At 41.4% G+C, this 22,086-nt stretch overlaps 1 protein-coding gene across 1 annotated transcript; it reads right to left on the bottom strand.

Moving 5' to 3' along the window:
* Positions 1-11,523: 11,523 nt before the first annotated feature.
* On the bottom strand, positions 11,524-19,852 carry LOC311487327 (SH3 and cysteine-rich domain-containing protein 3-like; the record flags this gene model as incomplete). Its single annotated transcript, XM_084543569.1, has 12 exons — positions 11,524-11,776; positions 12,901-13,038; positions 13,531-13,582; positions 13,690-13,793; positions 13,896-13,945; positions 14,121-14,187; positions 15,063-15,160; positions 16,532-16,613; positions 16,709-16,806; positions 16,894-17,050; positions 19,352-19,430; positions 19,836-19,852. The coding sequence occupies 12 exons, from the start codon at positions 19,850-19,852 to the stop codon at positions 11,678-11,680; spliced, it is 1,041 nt and encodes a 346-aa protein (XP_084399695.1). The 3' UTR covers positions 11,524-11,677.
* Between the last annotated feature and the right edge of the window lie 2,234 nt (positions 19,853-22,086).

The following is a 22,086-nucleotide window of genomic DNA, read 5'->3' as shown; positions in this document are numbered from 1 at the left end:
CGTTTTCTGTATCGAAATCTATGGCGCGCTGGATAAATTTGTCTCCACTTTGTGTTGCTTTGACAAGACGGAGCTCCGACTTCATGGCCGACTGAATTTGTGTGATTAAAGAGACGACAAGCAAAACCATCTGCTTGTCACATCCATCTGTCATCGCCCAGCGTTCGCCATCAGCCGCACATCACTCAAAAACAACGGCAAGTCATGGAGAGAGAGAGAGAAAGAAAATAGAGGGGGGGCATACGCCACAGTGCCTCGGAGAAAGAGAGGGAGAGGGAGGTGAGGGGGGGAGAGCTGGAAAATCCGGGAGGTTCGAGAATGAGAGTCGGAGGGTGTGAGTGAAAGTAAATGAGGGAAAGAGGGTGTGAAGACAGACCGAAGCGGTGATAGGGGCGAATAGGCGAAGAAAAAAATAGAGACAGATCTGCTGTTTTCTGTTGCTCACTCTGAGCCGACCTGTTGATGTTGCCCTGTTGTGCCCACAGATGGCACAGAGAAGAGAGTCCTGCCAGCTCCCACCAGCCTACGATCGAATCTCACCAGAGCTCCATTTCCCCTACTTATCATCTTCTCCTCTTCCCCACTGTGTTTCTACAAAAATACTGAACACAAGTAGTCTGCTCACACTGGTTTATTACTCTGAACATGGGCACTGTAGTTTATTTTGAGTCAACAGCATAGACTTGGGTGTGAAGCAGCCAACAACAAATAGACGACTGACTTCGGCTTGAGTAACATTTGCTGACATCTACAGTGCATATATTCATGATTATATTTTTTATTTTTGCTATATTTATTAACAATAAATTGACCTGGAACAAATGGCTATGACACACCAAGCTGACTTTTTAGCTGATTCAGCATGTTGACTTGGCGGCAGAAAGAAAGAGCTGGTCAGAGAGATCAATCTGATTGGCTGACCAGCTTAGAGAAATCAGCATGATTCAGAAGAGGCCGGCTCTATATGACGAGTTGCATCTCTTCCTAGCCTCCCAGTTAATAGTAGCTCTTTTGATTTCCAGGAAAAGTTATTATCGTTTAAGCAGGAGCAGAACATACTAAATGTACCAGCAAACTGTTGGCCATTGTCTCTGTGGTGTGTTCAAGTGTTTTTGTTTTTTTTGTTTTTTTGCCCAGATACAGGTTTCATTAAATGACGTCACAGTCAGCCTTCGTTGCAGGTACTTGTCGGTTTAGCGTGTCCGTGTCGGTACCTTAAGAGGTTTTTGTAGATGACTAGCACATTGATGTTTACAGGATAATTGCGGAAGATAAGAGACAAATATAAAATAATGACAGCAACATGTTGAAAAAATAATAATAATAATAATAATTGCACCTCGTTCTCTAGATACAAAATCACAAGACCACCTGTAAAATGATTCTGCATTTTATAAGTACGCTGAGTAAAGTCTATGAAATAAAGTTAAGCAAAATTTCCAAAGGTCTCTCCCTTCTTTCTTTTCTTCCTTCATTCACCTCAACAACGTCCTCACATCCTCAGATAAAAACACAGTCAGCAAAGTGGCCTTTGGGAGTTTGTGGGAAAACCAGTCCTCATCTTTCATCTTCCCATCCTGGGTCTGTTCTCCCTCTCTCCAGTCTCCTCCTCCTCCTCCTCCTCCTCCTCCTCCTCCTCCTCCTCCCTCTGTCTCTCTCTCTCTCCCTCCACCAGCCACTTTCTCTCCATCTTTTTCTCCCTCCCTCCCACCAACTATCTCCAGGATTATCGATTTAGCGTAGGCTGTGATTGAGTCTCACTGGGTGTAATGCGGGCCCTAAGGTGTCTTCTGAATGGAGAGCATCATGAGTTATGGACTAACTATAGTCACTCTTCCACAACACCTGAATCACAGGCAGACACGGTATTATCCACACACACACACACACACACACACACACACACAAGCCGCTTCCTCCAATGCAAACCAACCCCCGAGTACAAAAACAAGGACATACGCATTGATCATATAGTCGGTGACACACACACAGAAGATCTAATGCTCATTGTAGATGTATCTTAATTTTAACCAATGTATAGTTGAAAGGTGTCTCCTCTTGTGTTTTCATTTCTGCTCATTTGCATTCAAAATCACATCCAGCACTGACCTCTGCCCCCCTCGTCTAATAATACATCCATGACTCAAACGGCATGAACTGCCACAGATGTTTGTGAAGTATTAACAACAGACTTACAACAATGATTAAAAAAGAAAGGTTGAAAATGCAAGTTTTACTCACTGTTAAAGCAGACGGCAACGGGTGAACCCTCTGAGAATGATATCCTTTCAGTCCTCGTGGTACTTTGTTGTGGTGTCTTTCGAAGCCTGGCACCAGCGAACGCACCTTTCACGCGTGAAGAATCCGCTCATCTGTGCTCACTGACAATGATCTATATTGTGAAACAGAGGTGGCGAGTGAGTTAGTACAAGTCACTTGCCCGAGAACTGTATTGAAGTACAATTTTGAAGCACTTTGGTGCTGTCCATTTAAACACTTCAGAGGGTGATTCTGTACCGTTTACTCAACTATACAAGTTTTCTTTCAACTTACATTTTACATCAAAGCAGTTTCAGCTAAACCATAAAAATTAAAAAACACAGTAAAACATCAGAAATAGAAATATTATATCATAATATGAGCACATTTTACGTATTTTAGAGTGCTGACATGATCTATTCATTAAATCACATACATTTGATATGATACTATTTCATGAATGATTTTTAATGCCAGCTTATACACATACGATACGATACGATACAACTTTATTTGTCAGTTTGTGCTGAAATTCTTTTTGCATCCCTGGGCAGCTCATTTAAGGATAAGAGGGCATAAACAATACATACATGTAGGACATATAGCATCACTAGACCGACACGTGGACATACATGTAGGACATAAAGCATCAACGGACAAACATGAGACTTAGCCACACATGACAGTATCAGCAGACAAACATGAGACATAGCCACAAATGACAGTAACAAGCATGCCAGAAGACAAAGCATACATATAAGCTTATTACAAAGGGGTTACATCAATACATCCAAAGCTTTCAACACTTGAAGACATTACATCCATGGATAGATATTGCACTAGGTCTTAATGTTGCTGGTTTAACAAAAGGATTGATTTATGTATGAAGGAGTATCTAAGTCTGTTACGGTTGAAAGAAGGAACTCTAAAGCGCCTGTTTGAGGGCAGTAGCTGATATTCTCTGTGTAGAACATGTGAGATGTCAGTGGAAATATATCTGGCCAGCCTGAGCATGTTCTTGTTGTGGGCTTCCTGGAAGAGGTGTGCTACAGGTAGCCCAATGATCTTTGAGCAAATTTTAATATGATGGTATAGTTTTGCCTTATCTTTGACTAAAAGGTTACTCAGCCAAACTGTGCTACAATAAAGCATTACACTCTGGATCACTGATGTGAAGAACAAAGAGATTATTTGGGTGCTAGATCCAAAGGATCTTAATCTCCTTAGGAAATAGATACATAAATGTTCACATTTCTCTGGCTTAAGTTTCTGAAAGGTGATGGCTTCTATATTAGTCTGAACATCTTTGGGTGACCAAATCTTTGGTCTGACAAGGAAGTGGGCAATTTAAATTTGTCATTCAAGGAAAATAGCCATTGTTCGCAGCCCTCGTAGTAATACCGTGTCTTTGGTTTTAGGATGCAAGTTTTTTTCTGCAAGGGAAGCGCAATCTATAGTGTGTATTTGTCAGGGAAAAATCAACCTACATTCTTCTTCTTTCAGAAAAAGAAAGTAACACTGGTGGAATGTATCCAATTACATTTACTCAATAATTGCATTTAAATACAAATTTGAGGAACTTACTTATTTAAGTAATTCCATTTTAGACTTCATTACATGTCACATGGAGCTAATTTACTTTTTAATGCACTACAGTTATCTGACAGCTTTAGTTATTAGTCAAACAAATATGTTACACGTAAGGCATGATTCTTAAGCACCAACACAGATCATTTTGTCACCTCAAGTGTCTTTACTGTTAATGTGCTACATTTCTCTTTGCCAAACATATCATCTAATGTAAATCTGTCCTCCAGATCTAAACTGATGGTCTCTAGGCACAAAGGGCATTACAATCTGTACACGGGTCTCTTAGGTCTTATTTGACCAAAGACATCAGTATTGGTTACTCTATAATACTCTATAATATGATATGTACATTAAGTACCTGCAGTATTTTTATTTTTTTTGTGATACTGTATTGATCCCACAAGGGGAAATTATCTCTCTGCATTTTGACCCATCCAGTCGTTCACAGTAGTGAACAGTCGGAGCAGTGGGCTGCAGCCTCTCAGGACCGCGCCCGGGGAGCAATTTGGGGGTTAGATGCTTGCTCAGGGCACCTCAGCCATGGACATGGCGGGAGTCGAACCTGGGATCCCCAGGTCCCAAGCTGCACCTCTAACCACTACTCACAAGTGTGTGAGTGTAAGAATGTGAACACTTCATCCACTATGTGGCTACAAGAGAAGGTCCCTAATATCAAATTGGTTAAGGCAGACAGTCCAGGATCTGGGTTACTAGTACCACAGAAATAAATGGATCGGAAACTTTGGTAAAGCATCACAGAGTCTGAGGTACAATCGTGTGGAAAACGATTAATCAAATACTCTCAGTACCTCAGGCAGATGATATCAGTGCCGTGCTACCTGCAGAACAACACTGTTCAACCTGCTTTATAGTATCAAGAACCCATGTTCTCCTATGTTGAAGAAATCTATCTAAAACAATCAGTCCCTTAATTAGTACGACAGCAAAATGCCACAAAATCGTTAGATTAACCAGAGAAAATTACACAGCAAAACATCGCGTGACTGCCAGAGCACTTTCATTGTCGCATTACTATTGTAAAAGTTGGTAAAGCTGTGTTTCAAACACCATGTGCGTACCTTAAATGAAAGGACCGCGTTGGTGTTGACGTGGTACTTCCGGGTTCGTCCGGTCATCACCGAGGCAACACAGGTCACTAACGTGCGCGTGGCTCTTTGCCGTTGAAGTACTTTGACAGGCTTTTAGCACCTGTTGCACTCGCCTCCAAACAAGTTGTCTCCTTTGATTCTCCTTCTTCTTACTGCCGGTGTATAAAATGTGTGAAAATATATATATTAGAATACACATACATTGTAATTGTTAGCAGTCTTCTGGTTAACGCCCTTTAACTAACCAGACACTTCCGGTTATATCAACATCACATGTTGCATAAATTCCGATTCTCCGACGTCCTAATGATTTTCTTTTATGGATGTGATTATTTTATTTAAAATGTGCTAAACTCTTTTCTTTGATTTTCTCTTATATTTTTAATGTTTTTTTTGTTTTTTTTTTTTTTTTTTTATTTATACTGTTTTTGTTTGTTTGTGTGTAAATGTTAATTTTTTGTTTCTAACAAAAACTTGAAACCACAAATCAGACTCAGCCTGTAACTACTGGTTAAACATTTCAGTATTTCTAGCACTGCAAACCAATCCCATTCAACAGCACAAATGGACCGATATCATTTCTATACATGTTTTCATGAATATCGCAACTGCTGTTGAAAAATTATACAAGAAAATTGGAGTGATTTTTATTTTTTGACAGCTTTGTCAAAAATCCAAGTAGAATCACAGACACTGTAATTATGTTCTTCTCAAATGGCCTAGTTTCTGGTCAGATTATTTGTATGGAACAACATGCACTGATTCAAACCATTTAAAGCTCAAAAACAAACAATCTAAAGAGCACAAACACTTCCAGAAACAGGAAACTGAAAAAGATATTTCACCAAACAACTGAACTGTGCTGAAAATTTGAAAAAATAACTGCAGAAGTAGTTTTTGTGATGATTTATTTAGTCTGCTATGAATCTTGTGTAGTTATATTGTTGTTTATTTAAATGTTGCCCATTTGGATTTTGGCATCACGTACTGTATTTTTATCTTTGCCGTTTTGCTATTTTTAAATTTTGCAAAATAATATGAAGAATCACAATAGTTTGTACAACAGGAATGGTTGCATTTTTTTCTAAAACTAAGGATGTAAGTAGTAATATCAAATCCCTTCCTGGCCTTGCTTCTGTGAACATTAGTGTGCACCTGAATTAGCAGGATTGATTTCAGGGGTCAGTTTGACCTGACTTATTCACATAATGCACCAAACTTCCAGGGACACCACATATATCATTGATGATAGTATGGGAGCCTATAATAGGTCTGCATAATTGATTAAAAGGCACTTGTTTTAGCATAAGTCAGTTGTATTTGCTATTGTTTCCAGACGTATGCTCGCTTTTATCCACGCATTAACCCTCCCCTCCTCCTCCAGCAACCTACCTGCCCCAAAAGCAAGACGCTCATTGTAATTCGTGAATCCTATTAGGATTGGCCCCAGAGTCGGCCTCTGCTTAGCAAATAAATAATGGTAATGATGATGATCCCTCATCTTGTCACCGGGGCGCTCCCCTGGGGGCCTCGCAGTGCAGGTGGAGGGAGCCTCTCTTGGCTTAATTGGTTCCAACCCTGCAGCCTTCTCTCGAGCCTTTTCTCCCTCTCTCCCTCTCTCTCCGTCTCTATGGGCCTCGGGACCCACTCTGTAAACTTGTCTTTCTCTCTGTGTGTCTGTGTGTGTCATCACCGTCTTTAATCTATTCTCGCGCAAGCATGAAATCACATGTATAAACCAGCACTTTCTGTCTTTTTGTCCCTCTTCTCACATAGATGGACGGGCAGAAGTGAAAATAAGCACTCACAGAGACGTCTGTTTACTGTACTGTGTTAACAGGCTGCCACCGTCTTCCTATACAGAGTCTGTTTGGCAGCCAGTCCATATAAACACCTTGAATTGTTCAATGGTGCCAGACAGGAAACTGTTTTTATCTCTATATTCGTCTGTATAGTCCATAGCTCCGACCCCTGCCCTGTTCTTATCCTATCTATAAACCATAATCTACCTCATTACGTTTCCGCTTTAAAAAAAAAAAAAAGTCAACGTTTTGTACCTCACAAGATTGCAAAGTCGTTTTGAATGTATGAGTAACAGAGATTAATAATCAAACAAATCCGATTAGATAATTGAATTTTGGCGCCTCAGTGAGAAATGGAAGGAAATAAAAGGTGTTATTCCGCAGCAGTTATTAAAAGAATCATGTCAGGGTTTTAATCTAACGCTTCAGAGATCCCGTCAGGAAATATGAGATCTGAAACATGCTACTGCACGCACATTCACGCAAATCTTTGTGTCTCAAAAAACAGAGGCCGACAGGGAGCAGGGGAGCGAAACAAACTTTCTAAAAATAAATCCGGCCTTTTTGTGAAAGGCCTACAATGTGGTTTTGTTGTCTGGGAAAAGAAGCAACATTAGCATTGGGCCGTGGAAGAGACTTTCAGAAAAATTCCTCTGAAAATCAATACCTTCTCTGCTAGGCAAAGAGGATCTCTAATATAGTTTTATGTTATTATTTTTCCTCACACGTTGCTACATTTCTCAGCAACTGGCAGAGGGAAGATAGATTTTCTCTTCGACTGGATGGTAAATGTGATTCTGAGCGCGGCGGTTCAATGAGATGATGCAGAGCCTGCACTCTTAAAAAGGGATGCGTCACTTTCTGCACATCCATAAGTGCAGTTTGACACCGCACAAAGTTATATTACTTTTTAACGCTGTATAATGCCGCTCCAACATGTGCTGCAAAAAACAAAAAAATCACACACTCTGGAAGGGTTCCGCTATTAGTGGAAAGTAACAAGCTGCATGTGCCTCCAACTGCACCCTTGGGTGTGATACTTAACACGCTGGAGTTACAAATTAAGTAGTGGAGGTTTATTGGACTTTAATTCGATCATTGCATTTAATTCAAACTATTTATACTGATAACAGTCAATTAAACGTCTGCCTTGACTATGCAGATGGAAAAAATGCAACACCACAAGAATACAATGGATTCTTGTGGTGGATCTGAGACCGCACGACCGCTTATAGCAGCTCTGCACTTTTATTTTTATATTAACAAATAAAAAACAACACTGTTCTTTCCTCCAAAAAGGGTGATACCTGGTTGTGTGTGCAGAGCTGTACCGCACACCAGCTTCACATCTGTTATTAACAATAAACACACACTGGCTCCCTGTGGTGAGGGAAGTTGTTTCAGTGAGAAGAGCTGCATGATTTGTTTCATAGCTGGTGCAGCAGGGACCTCTGTTGGGTTAAATCATCACTGCATGGCACACTGATCACCGGTTTTGTTTAGTAAAGTAAAAAATTGTTTAAAATTATGTCACAGATTGTTGTAAAAGTCTATTTTAGTTCTTAATATTGAGAGCTTTTCTTCTAGCCACCTTTTATTTAAGTATTACGTATATGTCCATTCCTTTGCATCTTTTTCCCACCTCCTATAGACTTTGTAATTTTTTTTAAATAAAGGCAACTGGACTTGTTTAAGGTTTGGATGGCATAATGTACCACTCACTGTCTCACTGCCAATCTAGCTGCAGGTGTTTTGGGATTAATCATGGGAGTTTCAGGTGGGCACCAACAGCAGATGAAATAAACTCCCCACTAGTCAGGTAGAACTACAGAAACCTCTTGGATGAGGGGTGAAAGCTCAAACAATTCCACTTGCCTTTTGTTTTAGCTTGGTTTTAGATGTAACATGACCTGGATTAGTGAGGATCTTCACAGACACCTTGCATTTTAATTTCTTTAACGTCTATTTGAACCTGATCACCATTAACTCCAAGTGAAAGAACAATTCAATTACACATTTTTCAAAAAAAACAAGTCACTAAATTTCTAAATGCAATCCCTGATTAAAAATATAACATTTACCCTCATAAACAAAATGGGTTTGATCCAGTTTTTCCAAAATCATTGCATCAGTTTCCAGTCTGAGAGAGAGAGAGTCACGTTCTCTTAAACATATATAATGCCTTACGATGACTTCAACCCAGAGTTCCTGCTCATATCATTTTAATTTGCAACAGACTTTACTCTAAACACGTATTTAGTACTACAAGATATCTGCCTAAATGTCACCCTCAAAACAATAAATCAACCTGGAGCTCCTTTTCCTCATATATGCTTAAAGGTAAAATGTTTTTAAAATGCCATTTCTATTCTAAAATAATCTAGATAAACCTCTGACAATGTGAGAAGTGAGCTGTCAAAACAGCCTCAACTCAAGCTCCAGCTACTTGCTTGTTCTCCAGCTTTTGGCAGAATCACATGGTCTTTGTCAGCTGAATTTGCAGTGGAAATGTGCATTTCTAAATTCCAATTAACTGTAACTTTTATGCTATTCTTCACTGCCTGGCAGTGCACTCAGTCTTCTGGGACCGCGCTTGTTTTGTGTTTATTTAGAGGTTATATATGAGCCCATTTCTTACTTCCTACTGTTATTTTATGACATTTATTGATAATAAAACTAAAATCTTATACAGCTGGGATGTAACTGAATAGATTTATTGCTTCAGCGTCACGCCCTTGGCCTTTCACCAGTTGCATATGTACAGAGTATACACACACACACACACATGCACACACATACAGATATAAAATCATTCACCCACACAAATCTGCAAACATTTTGGCAGCCCTCCTCCGTCCTGCCTGTCTGGAGTGGCAGGGTCACAGGGTCGGGGATGACAACATGGCAGCTGTGGTATCTCCCACATAGTGTGACTCGGTCAGTCATGAAGCGCAGCCCGTTGCCCAGGAGGAAGTGACCCGTGTCTGAAGGGGTGCTCTGTTAGTCCAATCAGAGGACTGCTGAAGCCTGGCAGGGCTACCTGCTCGGGCCATGCTGCTCCTTTCCTCTGACAGACAACAGAGGGGGAAGGAGGCGTGAGCAGCCAACTCCTCATCTGCATCTGAACGAGGTCGCAGAGAGTATGTGAGGGAAAGCAGACAAACAGTAAAATACAGAGAGTGGGAGACTAAAAGACGAGGGATTAAAAGGAGGGAGGCTTTCTTGAGAATGATCAGAAGACACAATATCCAGCAGAGACTGAAATTGTGTCTGTCTAGGCTATTCTGGTCTTTATTCACAGCTGGAGAGTCTCCTCGGACGTAACGGGTGCCATTCCCTGCATTCCTGATTCTTGAGTCGTCCCTCTACATGCCAAACCTTCCAAGCGCTCACCCTGGCTAATTAACACAGCACTCGGAGCATCTACGGAAAATAGCTCTACACCCCTTTTGAAGATGTGGAAATGCCTCGGCCTCCTTTGAATCGTGCATTCCCCGACGTGTAAGCAAACGAATGCATTCTTACCTTAAGAATGACACTGATAACCAAGTGTGAACAAATTCTGCACCTCCTCACAGATTCACACCCTTTTCCTGTTTCTTCTTTCACACGCAGTAAGTCTGCATAATTTAATGAAACACACTCAAACAGTGTTCATGTAGGACAGGAATCTTCCAGTAGTGTTATAATAAATAAGCACACGTGTGTCAGCGGGTTTGATCAAGTAAATCAGATTTCTGACCTTAGACGTTCACTCCTGCCAAAACATTAGGCACACTAGTGAAAACAAATGCATTTTAATATAACAGTCCTGCACTAAATCTTAGCTTAATGACTGTTATAATGTTGAGTTTATGTTAAAGCAGAAAGAAAGCTACTAGTTCCACTACATGATCGTCTTAGAGGATGTAATTTGTGTTGCTGTTAAACTGGATTGAATCAAATACAAAAGTGTTTCTGTTATTTAGCCTAGCCCACCGACTAAAATGGGCATGTCAAAATAATATTAACATGTGTCAGTAGAACACAACACAATTCAATAGTGCTACAAAGCCTCCAAGATGAAAACACAGTTGAATCAACAGCTCTCTCAGTTACTGCATACAAATTCACTAGTGTACCTAATGTTTTGGCAAGTGAGAGCATACCCATGTGGAAGCTACAGCGCTATTAAAATCTTTGATGCCGTCTTTTAGAATAATCATAATAAATTAGAGACATGGCAACGCAACCATAGTGAAGACACAAACACAAATGTTGTGTCGGTTTACGGCAATTGTTCAGAAGAGTGATTAACGCTAATCTTCATTTACAGTAGATCACGTCTGCTAATGAATGGTTATATTTCTCATGGAAACCATCACTGACACCCAGAAGAAAACAGCAAAACACATGAGATGAGATATGAGAGAGTTTGACAGTAAAATCCTTTTCAGAGAGATGTGACACTTCTTTTCATTTTATTTAATTTGACTCACAAGTACACGCTCATATAGAGTATGCTGAAGCTCAATACAGCAGTTAGAACAATCTGTGAAGAATGATCTGTGATATTAAAAAGACAGTAAAACTAAGTCACAGTGATCTGGCGGGATTAGAGATACAAAATGAAATGCGTGTTAGTAACACAGTCAGAGAAGGAAACCTGTGCACAATGTAGTTCAGTAAAAAACTACAGAAAAAAAATAAAAAAATAAATAAATATATATATATGCAACTTTTTATTAAATAAGGTGACACACATGACTTTTTAGTTGAAGTCATTTATGCAGCTCAGGCACATTGATCCGGGTGTGGCAAAGTGATGTATGAAGAAAGCGACAAAGGAAAATGTCAACATGTGTTCAACTAAAGTCGGTCAAGAACAAGCACTTCAACTACAGCAGGTGATGAAACATAGATGTCTGTTGCTCCTCTTCAAATCTCCTGCAGCAGGTTGGCGGGGAAGAAGCCGAGCTTCCGTCCTGTACTGACCTTCAGGTAGCCGTTCACCTCCTCGCCCTTCTTCACCACGATCTGACGACACACACACACACAGAAAACACTCAGTATTTGAGAGTGTGACAGATTCGGCAAACAAGACTCAAAAGTAACAAGAACAGAAATGTGCCTGCAACACATTTGGAGCTGGTGAGAGAGGAGTTGTGTCACATTTGAGCAAAAAGCAGAGTGAGTTGTACAGTGTCAGTTAAAAAACATATCTGTGCAATGCTAGGTCTCTTAAAACCAGATCATGAAAAGAACTGGACGCTCATGAACCGATGTTTGTGGTGAGATTTTATGAGAACTTATTTCAGCCTCAGCCACCCTGAATCTGCCAAGAAAGAAAAAGTAAACAGATGTAAAAACTTCTAAAACCTGTGTACAACGTTAAGATTCAGCAATTTAAAAACGATTAAATCTTGATTTGCATGGGCTGCTGTTAAGGCCACTACGTGACAGCAATGAATGCTGCTGAATTGTTTTCATGTCTTTACATGAGGGGGAAGAATGTAAAGTCAGAGTTCAGGTTAATTTATAGTGAGAGTTAAATTTAAACCGTTGCGTGGCTTAACAGCATGGCTAGACGTTAGGACAACGTTTGTCTCCTCATGTCGACAGGCTTGTGAGAGTTTGTCTCTTCATGTTGTTGTGTCTAATCACACTGTTCACAGCTGTCATGTCGCCACACATGATGAGCATATTTACCTGAATAACTACTCCTGTTTATGTCCATTGAAGGTGCACGTCAGCTACGGCGCTAGGGTCTTCGTATGCTCTGCTCTCTTGCCGTAGCTGCGGCGTCAAATTGACGGAGAAGTCTAAACTGTCTATTAATCGATTTGGTATGTGTAAAGCAAAATTTAAGACTTTAAACAAGCACATTTATAGAAAACATCTTTTGAAAACTAACCAGAGAGGTATGAATTATGTGTTTGTGTGTGTGTGTGCCTCTGAGGCTCAACTGTTCCGACATCTATATAACGATTCGCACATATTTTAACTTCCCAGTGTCTCAGTGTTGGCCTCAGCTCGGAGATCAATTTGGGATTAGGAAAAAATATATTGGAGACATTTATGATTTGGTTATATAATGACGTGTGTGTGTGTGTGTTGTAGATTGTGCATCTGTGTGTCTGTTGGTGTGTGTGTGTGTTAACCTGGTCTTTCTTCAGAGTGATTTGTCCCATCTCTCTGTTACCAACAAAGGAGCGAGTCACCTTATAGACGCTCTCTCCCGCACGCACTCGGATGATGTAGTTGGCGGGGATGAACCCTGTCCTCTCTCCGATCTTCCCCTGGTGGAACAAAAAAGCTTTAACAGTGAGCTGCTGCAGCTCCAGGGTCTAATATAGATCGCTCAGATGGCTCAGGTTAAACGTGGGACATATTGTCCAGAGTGGCTTTGAAACCTGAGACTGACAAAAATAGCTGGAAGGATGGAAAAGAGGAGGTCTCACCAACACTATGGAAAGAAGTGTTACAGCTCTGTTTTTACTATAGTCTGAGTTTTGGCTTATTGGCAGAATCACAGCAACTTTCCCACACCTCTCAGTCAGTATAATTGTTCTGGCTACACAAAGATCATCATCTAATGGCAAAAATCCCAGATCTTGATAATGACCGAAATCTAACTAATTGATCCTCGGGCCACCTGGCTGTCTCGCAGTAACAGTTTCTAATGTGTTGGAAAGCACAGGGGTGAAAAAACATCAGCTTGATCATGAATAGACAAAAATATGATGTTTAGCAGTATGATAAAAAAAAAAAGAAAATAACGTGGGACTCACCCTCCACCATTCCTCATTGGAGTCATCGATCACTGTGATGCGGTCACCAGCACTTGGAAACAAACAAGGGATAAATGTTTTTGAAGGTTGTTTGGAGTGTGTGAGATAACGGGAGGAAAGAGATTAAGGGGAAACCTGAGACAGAGAGGAGAAGCTTACTGAACGTCCAGATCGTCTTTCTCTATGGCCTTGAAGCGATACAGAGCCAGGTAGTAGTGGGACTGACTGAACACACCAATCTTCCCCGGCAGAAGCTTTTTACTCTGAAAAGACAGCGTGTCATTATCCTTCATAACAGCTCCTGTTTGTCACCGCCACTAGTTTTCATCGACTTCATCACTGTCTTCGTCTCCACGTTTTCAGACCTTTTCATCGGCTGGAGCTTTGTCCCCCTTTTTGTCTCCATCTGTGTTTGCTAAACACAAAACAGGAAAAAAGGAGACAGAACAAATGAGAAATTATTAGTTTGACATGAAAACAGAAAACTCAGTTAATGCTTTTTCATTATAAGCCTGAAGGATTTAAAAGCCAAACATCGTTGTGTTTCTAATTCTACTAATGCCAACAGCTCTGGGGTAAGACACTCTCACCTCCTTCACTTCCTTCATCTTCCGGCTTGGGCTGCGACTCGTCTTCCTCCATCATCATCATCATCATCTGTACAATTAAGGGATAAAAATGCATTTACCGAACTTACTGGAAGAATTTAAGTTAAAGGGGAACTACTGTTTTTTACAACCTGGACCTTATTTCTGGCATAAAATACGGTCGTTTACTCACCCATATAACTTTTGTGTCATTTGTAGTCATTCGGGAGATATTTAGATCTGTGTATATCCATATAGTGGGAGTGACTGGGGCACCGAAACGCAGCCTTTAAATAACGCATTATCTGCCGCAAAACTTGTTAATTTCACCAATATTTTGTTATGATACGCTAGTGCTATTTCCCCGTTGAGTCCGGAGTTACCTATTATCATTATCCGTAGGGTCTGTAGATTGACCTAGAGACCCTGGATGATGTCTTCTGAACTGGATGATGTCATCTCTGAGCACCGAGCGCACCCGCGACGGTCGGCTTGTTTACCTGTAATTTGCTACTGCTATGGTTCGTACACAACCTCAGAACCGGACTCAACGGGGAATAGCACTAGCATATCATAACAAAATATTGGTGAAATTAACAAGTTTTGCGGCAGATAATGCGTTATTTAGAGACTGCGTTTCGGTGCCCCAGTCACTCCCACTATATGGATATACGGATATACGCTGATCTAAATATCTGCTGAACGACTACAAATTACACAAAAGTTATATGGGTGAGTATACGATCATATTTTATGCCAGAAATAAGGTCCAGGTTGTAAAAAACAGTAATTCCCCTTCAAGAATAAAAATAACTGAAAACAAACAACAGAAAAAAGGTCTACCTAAAATACAGTATCGCTCGACATGTTCAGCTGGCCATTTCCTGAAACCTCACTGAGCTTAGTGTTACTGTGTTAAACGTCTTATGATGCATCCACACTCACGTTCTTCTTGTCCTCCGAGCCTTTCTTACGCTCCTTGTTGGCCATGATCACGCCGATTCGCAGCGTCTCAAACACAGGGTCGGTGCGGTTTGACTGTGCTGCCAAACAAACGTTATCATTTGTTGAACACAGAAACCACACAAATGCAGATGAGTGAGAACCGATGGACTGGTCTCATTTACTGCGAGTGCACACAAGACTGATGTCTGTTTTAATATTCTCGGATGGTTTACAGCTATCAGGCTCCTCTCCTATGGAACCAGCTCCCAGTTTGGGTTCGGGAGGCAGACACTCTCTCTATTTTTAAGGTCAGGCTTAAGACTTTCCTTTTTGATCAGGCTTATAGTTAGGGCTGGACTAAACCATCCCTTAGTTATGCTGCTATAGGTCTAGGCTGCTGGGGGACGATGCACCAAACACATGTCCTCCTTCTTTCTTCTCTCTCCTCTCTCGCATCCTCCACTTTCTTTTCTCTGGCACAGAGCTCTTGCCCTCTAATTTCCTATATACTACTAGTCATACAATTCTGTGCTATTACTATGTAGAATGTTTACTGCTGTGTGTGTCCCACCCCCCTTCCCCCCCCTTCCCCCCCTTCCCCCCTCTTCTTGTGAGTATCTCTGGCCTGGAGTGGTGTGTTTCCTGTGGAGCTCCATACTACATCTGTTGTCATGGTCTCATCAGCCTGCCTAGTCTTCATGGAATCCTGCAGTTATCCACTCCTACCTGAATGAACAATTCTCCAACCTGCCTATGATTCCTCTTACATTTTCAAACTGTCATGTAACATCATCAGTTTGTATCATAAGATTCCACATGTACACTTTAGTCAGATATGTGTATCTATGACAGATGTATGTTTATCTTGCTGTTCTCTTCTCTTCTCTCTTTGCTGTTCTCTTCTCTCTTTCTTCTGTCTGTACCCGGCTGGCCTTAGGCAGATGGGTCCCTCCATATGAGCTGGGTTCTGCTTGAGGTTTCTTCCTGTTAAAAGGGAGTTTTTCCTTGCCACCGTTGCCTTCAGGCTTGCTCTGGGGGTTTCAGGCCGGGTTTTTGTAAAGCGTCTTGAGACGATTTGCATTGTTATTGACGCTATATAAATAAAATTGAATTGAATTTACGGTGCTGACTGATTGGTAATGAGTGAGATCATGATGGCTTAAAGCTGTGACTGTAACTCTATCTGTTTTAATAGAGTTTTGCAAATATTTGAGCAAAGGTTCAAAATCTAAGCTGACAAAACCAAAACCTATGAGCAACTTGTTATTCATTAAAAAAAAAGAGGGAAAATGAGAATTGCAGATACTTCTAATTCTACTGTTTTCTGCCTGATGACTAAAAACATTCTACTGCTGCATGACAACAAACTTTATTATCCAAACTACATTGTCCAGGCTGAAGCTATGGCACATTTGGGTTTATAAGGAGGATTTTATCTTAATGTGGATATGTGCTTTAGTGGGACTCACAAAAGGGCAGCAGCTGTGAGACTGTGGCATTCTGCTGACTGCTGTAAAGAGGAGAACTGTAGGCTCTTCTGAAACCTGGTGGCTAAAGGAGCAGGTGAGAAGAGGAGGAGAGGTCAAGAAAGGACTGAATATCTGATAAGACAAATCTTGAACTGAAGCCAGTGACCGTGATCTTACGATTTTGCCAAAACACCTCTGGAACTCCACGTACGACTGGCACTGGTGGTGGATGCTGGTTTTGCAGTTCTTACACCGCAACGCAAACTTATTGTTTACTGAAGAGAGAAATGAGAATTATGCTAGAATTTTGAATTCACCGGTTTTGTCATGTCACAAAACCGAAGAAGATAAGCTGTGCCTACAAACAATCATGCGCGCACAGACGTCACAGAACTTCGGTTTCTTGCAGTAGTGGTCCTTGAACTTGTGCGGCCTGTCGTTGACTGGTTTGACTGGTTCCGGTGGAGGAGGCTCATCCTTCTCTTCTTCTTCCACCTCCTCGTCATAGATGAAATATACCTGAAGAAAGGTTGAATATCACTGGAGAGAAGAATAAAATAGCAGCGCAATGCACAGAAGAGATGAGATATCCGAGTAAATAGTGTGTACACTGTCAGGGCAGCAAACCAAGCAATTGTCTGGAGTCTCGTGAAAGAAAAAAAAAAAGGGCACCGCCCTCATGTCAACATTTTGCATTCATCGATTAGACATAACATTATGACCACCTTCCTAATATTGTAGATCTTCCTTGTGCCTCCAGAACAGTTGTGACTCATCAGAACATGGACATGGGTCTTCTGAGGGTGTCCTGTGGTTTGTGGCAACAGAATGTTGTTAGTGGGGGCTTTGAGTCATACGGGTTGAGGGGAGGGGCCTCAGTGGGTTTGGGATCTAGTGAATTTGGAGGCCAGGTCAACACCTTGTGCTGTTTTTCATGTTTTCTGAGTTGTTCCTAAACCGTTTTTTTGTGTGTGCCTGTGTCAGGCTGCATCCTGCTGGGGATGGCTGCTGCCATCAAGGAGTGTCATTGCCATGAGGTGGGGGTGCCTGGTCTGGTCTAGATGGGTGCTACACGTCTAAGTAACATCCACATGAATGCCAGGTCCAAAAGTTTCCCAGCAGAACATTGAATTTTCACAAGATGGTCAATGTTATCTACTTCTCCTGTCAGTGGTCATAATGTTATGCCTGATTGGTGAAGGATTGCCACTGGGCGTGTAAGAAGCAGAATATGCAACCTAAGTCCGGGCTTGTAGTAGGCGCCCGGTTAACGGGTATCACTTAGGTTTTGGATTATAGACAAAAAGAAAATAGAAAGTGGCAGTAATGCTGTATATCATGAAACCATTTGATCATTTTAAATAGATTTTGATTTAATTTAATGGGGATTCCATTAAACTGTCGGTGCCTTTATTCATCCCAAGCAGGCTCAGTATCCTGAGTCAACCACAGACTGACAGATTTATACGGGAGTGATTCTATTAATACTGCGGTCTGAATCACACTAACTGTATTATATCTGCAAGAGCCAGATACATAAATTTCAGTCACACAAGACAGACAAGACTGCAGCATGTCTTTCTGTTTTGCTTCAATTCATGGAGAAGTAGCCCCACATGTCTCTGAGGGTATTTTGGATTTTTTTTTGCATGGAGATACACATACATATACAAACCACAGGTGGGACACTTAGAAAGGGCAAGCTCTCAAAATAGCCCTCAAAGGAGACCAGCAATATTCCCAACTCACAGTAACAAAACTTGACAGCGCTACTACTAAATATACATCCTTGTTAAACAGAGGTAAGGATGTCACACACACACACACACGTATCGTCAGGACGACGCCTCACAGACTGAACTGGCTCCAGCTCTCAGTCACTAGCAGGATTAGAGGAACCCGGCAGCCGTCAGGTGGTGGATTTACACTACAATAACTGGTAATACCGGAGTTAGTTCACACATTATAGCGCCATCACTCCGCAACTCTATTTAGCTGTCAGGAATCCTACACAAATCTACCACAGCGCCTCAGCGCAACTAAGAATCAACTCAAAAACCCATTTAATGATGAATTCGATGAATGAATGATTTAATGAAGGACATCGGTATTGGCCGGTTCACACACACAAATCAGCCACAACATTATGACCACTGACAGGAGGAGTAAATAACATTGACCATCTTGTGACAATACAATGTTCTGCAGGGAAACTTTTGGACCTGGCATTCATTTGGATGTTACTTGGACAGGCACGCCCACCCCATGACAATGCAGCCATCTGCAGCAGGATGCAGCCTGACACAGGTACACACACACAAAAACAGTTCAGAAACAACTCAAAAAAACATGAAAAACAGCACAAGGTGTTGACCCGGCCTCCAAATTCACTAGATCCCAAACTGATCATGTATCTGTGGGATGCACTGGAACAAGCCTGATTCACAGAGGCCCCTCCCCTCCAGCCATAGGACCCAAAGCCCCCCCCACTAAAAACAGTCTGTTGCCAGACACCACAGGACACCCTCAGAAGGCCCATGTCCATTCTCTGATGAGTCACAACTGTTTTGGAGGCCTACACGATATTAGGAAGGTGGTCATAATGTTATGACTGATCGGTGTAGTTTTAAATCGCTGACGTGACTTTGGAGTGAGACAGTCTGAAACAACGATTCATATGAAAACATCTACACATCCACATGTTCCAGTCAGACTGAGCTTTTCCTTCAGGGCCACCAGACGTTAATAAATCACTTTTCCTGCTATCTGGTTTGCAAACGGCCCTTGAACGAACGTGTGCCGTGATATTGGATGTCTCACCGTGTTGTCGTCCTCTTTCACCACATTATCAGGGAGCGGTGGGTTGTCATGAATATCCACAGAGTCCTTGTCATCTGACCTGTCATCATCGGTGGCAAATGTCATACTGTGAAGCAAATGCGTGACTGCAGGAGAAAAACTGTGGCCTGTCTTAAAGGTACAGCAGAGACAGAGAAGTTTCAACGTACACAGAAAAAGTCCTACTTTTGGGGTAAATAACTTTTGACACATTTTTCTAACTGAATGCGAAACCCTGTTAAAGACATTATCAGTAAATTAACAACCCAAATGTTATTTTACATATGAAAATAATTACAAATTAGTCTATATATGAAGAGGTGTTTTTTTTTTTTCATTCGTTTATCCTTCAAGACTATTATGAAGCATCTACACAGACGTCCTGTACAAACTTTATTCTAAGTGAATGAGAAAACTTGTCGAGGTGTTTATTCCACTACTGATCTCATTTACGGGCTGAACTTACGAGTCATAATGAGCCATGGCGGTGTTTGCTGGTTGAGCTTTCCTGATATCAAGAAACGGGCCCGGTAGATGGAAACTGTGGGCGGAAAACACTCAAGCATCACAAGTGAAGAGCCACGAAGTGCAATAACGTTGATGTAATAATGAAACTAGTCTACTCTTCTTGGTTCACATCCAACAAGCTTGTTATAATGCTCCCTTAAGCATGTGTGCGGCACCTTTAAAAAACAAAAACTGGAGTTGCAGTTTGCTCTGAGGTCTGTACTAGGGAGGGAATTTGATCTTAGCAAAGTAAAAACAGGACTCAGTAGATACGAGCTGGTACGAGATATACGACCAGTGTATATCCTCGGTCTAAAGGGTTACCCCCCCCCCCCCCCCCCCCGTCTCAGGTTGCTCTACATATATGAACAAGAAAACTACCAGCAATCCAACAATTTACAAGAGCTTAATGGGTATTAGTGCAGGGTTTAAAACAACTGAGGGAGGCTAGATGATAACTCTGGAAGTTCATTAAAAACAAGAATAAAAAAAGTCAACCGACCGTTAAACTTGGAAGTCCTCTTCTTCTCTGTCACTCACTGCAGTCAGAGGTTTCCCTCGCAGCTCCGAAACCTCATGTGAGTCTTCCTAACTTTTTTTCTGCCAGCCCTGTTGTTCAGGCGTTTACATGTTGAACTTTCCAAATGAGCCTCCAACAGGTGGGAGATTGGGATGACTAATGGCAGCAGGCCAAGCCGGCCCAGCCCCGGCTCTGTATGTGTGTGTGTTTGTGTGCATGTATGCCAGGGTGAGCACACATGTGACTGTTTGGGACAGCTGAGCACTTTAAAAGCAGAGAAGCTCTCCCAGTTGAGTAGCAGGAAAACCTGGAGTGTCCCTTCTTCTTGGTCCCTCGGTCGCCACAGAAGAGGCGTCATGTTATAAATATCGTCACGCTCATCAAGTATTTGAGTCAGCTGATCTTTTTTTGTGTTTTTACCAAATCCCCCACAAGGATGGACAATTAAAAAGTCACCAAAAAATGAAGAGTGTTTTCAGAAAGAATCTATTTGTAACATAAAGCTGTCTGACTCTTTTTATGAGAGAACTAAAATAAAATATGTTAATGTTTGAGTCTTTATTTGAGTTTGAATGTATGTATAATGTATAATTTATAAGTGTTTGTGTGGTAAATTAGAAAGACAGCAAATGATTTGCAGTTCTTGAATCAATACATCTGTCCTTCTCGTGTGCATAAGAAAACGATGTGACTCCATCTGCTTTGACTCCTGCTGAGGACGCTTGTCGAGTGTCTTTCATCATTTCCTGTCTCTCTCATATAAACCCCAGTGGCGGATCCTGACAAATCTCTCGGGGAGGGGATTGCTGTTCATGTTGGACAACGTTGATGGCTATGAAGACAGTTCAATGAGACGTGCAATAGAATAGAGGGATTTATCTTGATAGATGATCTATGTGGTATTTTGCTAACCCTCATGAGGTGACATCAAAGTGTAGTAATGTGAGACACACTGTCTTCCATGACACCTGGGCCATCAGTAACACATGGACCATGGCTTGATGCTGATTGGACTGTTTTCACAGACTGTCACTGGCAGTCAAACACAGTGGTTGAATGTCTCGGGGGAGGTCCCCTCTCTTTATCCCTTCGGCGTCGCCCTATCGCCGCAATGGAGAAAAGGCCCATACCTAACAACAATAGAGCAGGGCTGTCAAACTCATTTTAGTTCAGGGGGCCACATACAGCCCAGTTTGATCTCAAGCGGGCCGGACCAGTAACTTAATAGTATAATAACCTATAAATAACGACAACTCCAAATGTTTCCCTTTGTTTTAGTGCAAATAAGAACAAGCACATTATGAAAATATTCATAATTAATGAGCATTTTATGAACAACCTGGAATTTCTTTTTTTTTTAAAAAGTGCAATATTATTGCTGTCCGCCGTTTAGTTCTGGATGTTGTTTACTGTCAGCTACTCTCACTAAAACTGTGGATAAATTAGGATTAGCAGTTAGTTTTGTAGTGCTCTGTTCTCTTATTTTACAGGACGCTCAAAACTATTCTGAGTAACCACTCTTTGCATGGTAGGTGAACGGATGACAGATTTACTAGAGTATCAAATATGGGATGTGTGTATAGCAGCAGTTAGAATGCATGACTCTTTCTAAGGTGTCCTGATTAGCTTCATATAAGCTATGCTGTCCAGCCTCCCATACATTAACAAAACCATTGAAGCCCCATAGGTC

The sequence above is a fragment of the Chelon labrosus genome, assembly GCF_963514085.1.
Source record: "Chelon labrosus genome assembly, chromosome: 4".
In the NCBI taxonomy this organism is placed as follows: Eukaryota; Metazoa; Chordata; class Actinopteri; order Mugiliformes; family Mugilidae; genus Chelon; species Chelon labrosus.
The sequence above is the reverse complement of the archived record's forward strand: the minus strand, read 5'-3'. Positions and strand labels throughout refer to the sequence as shown.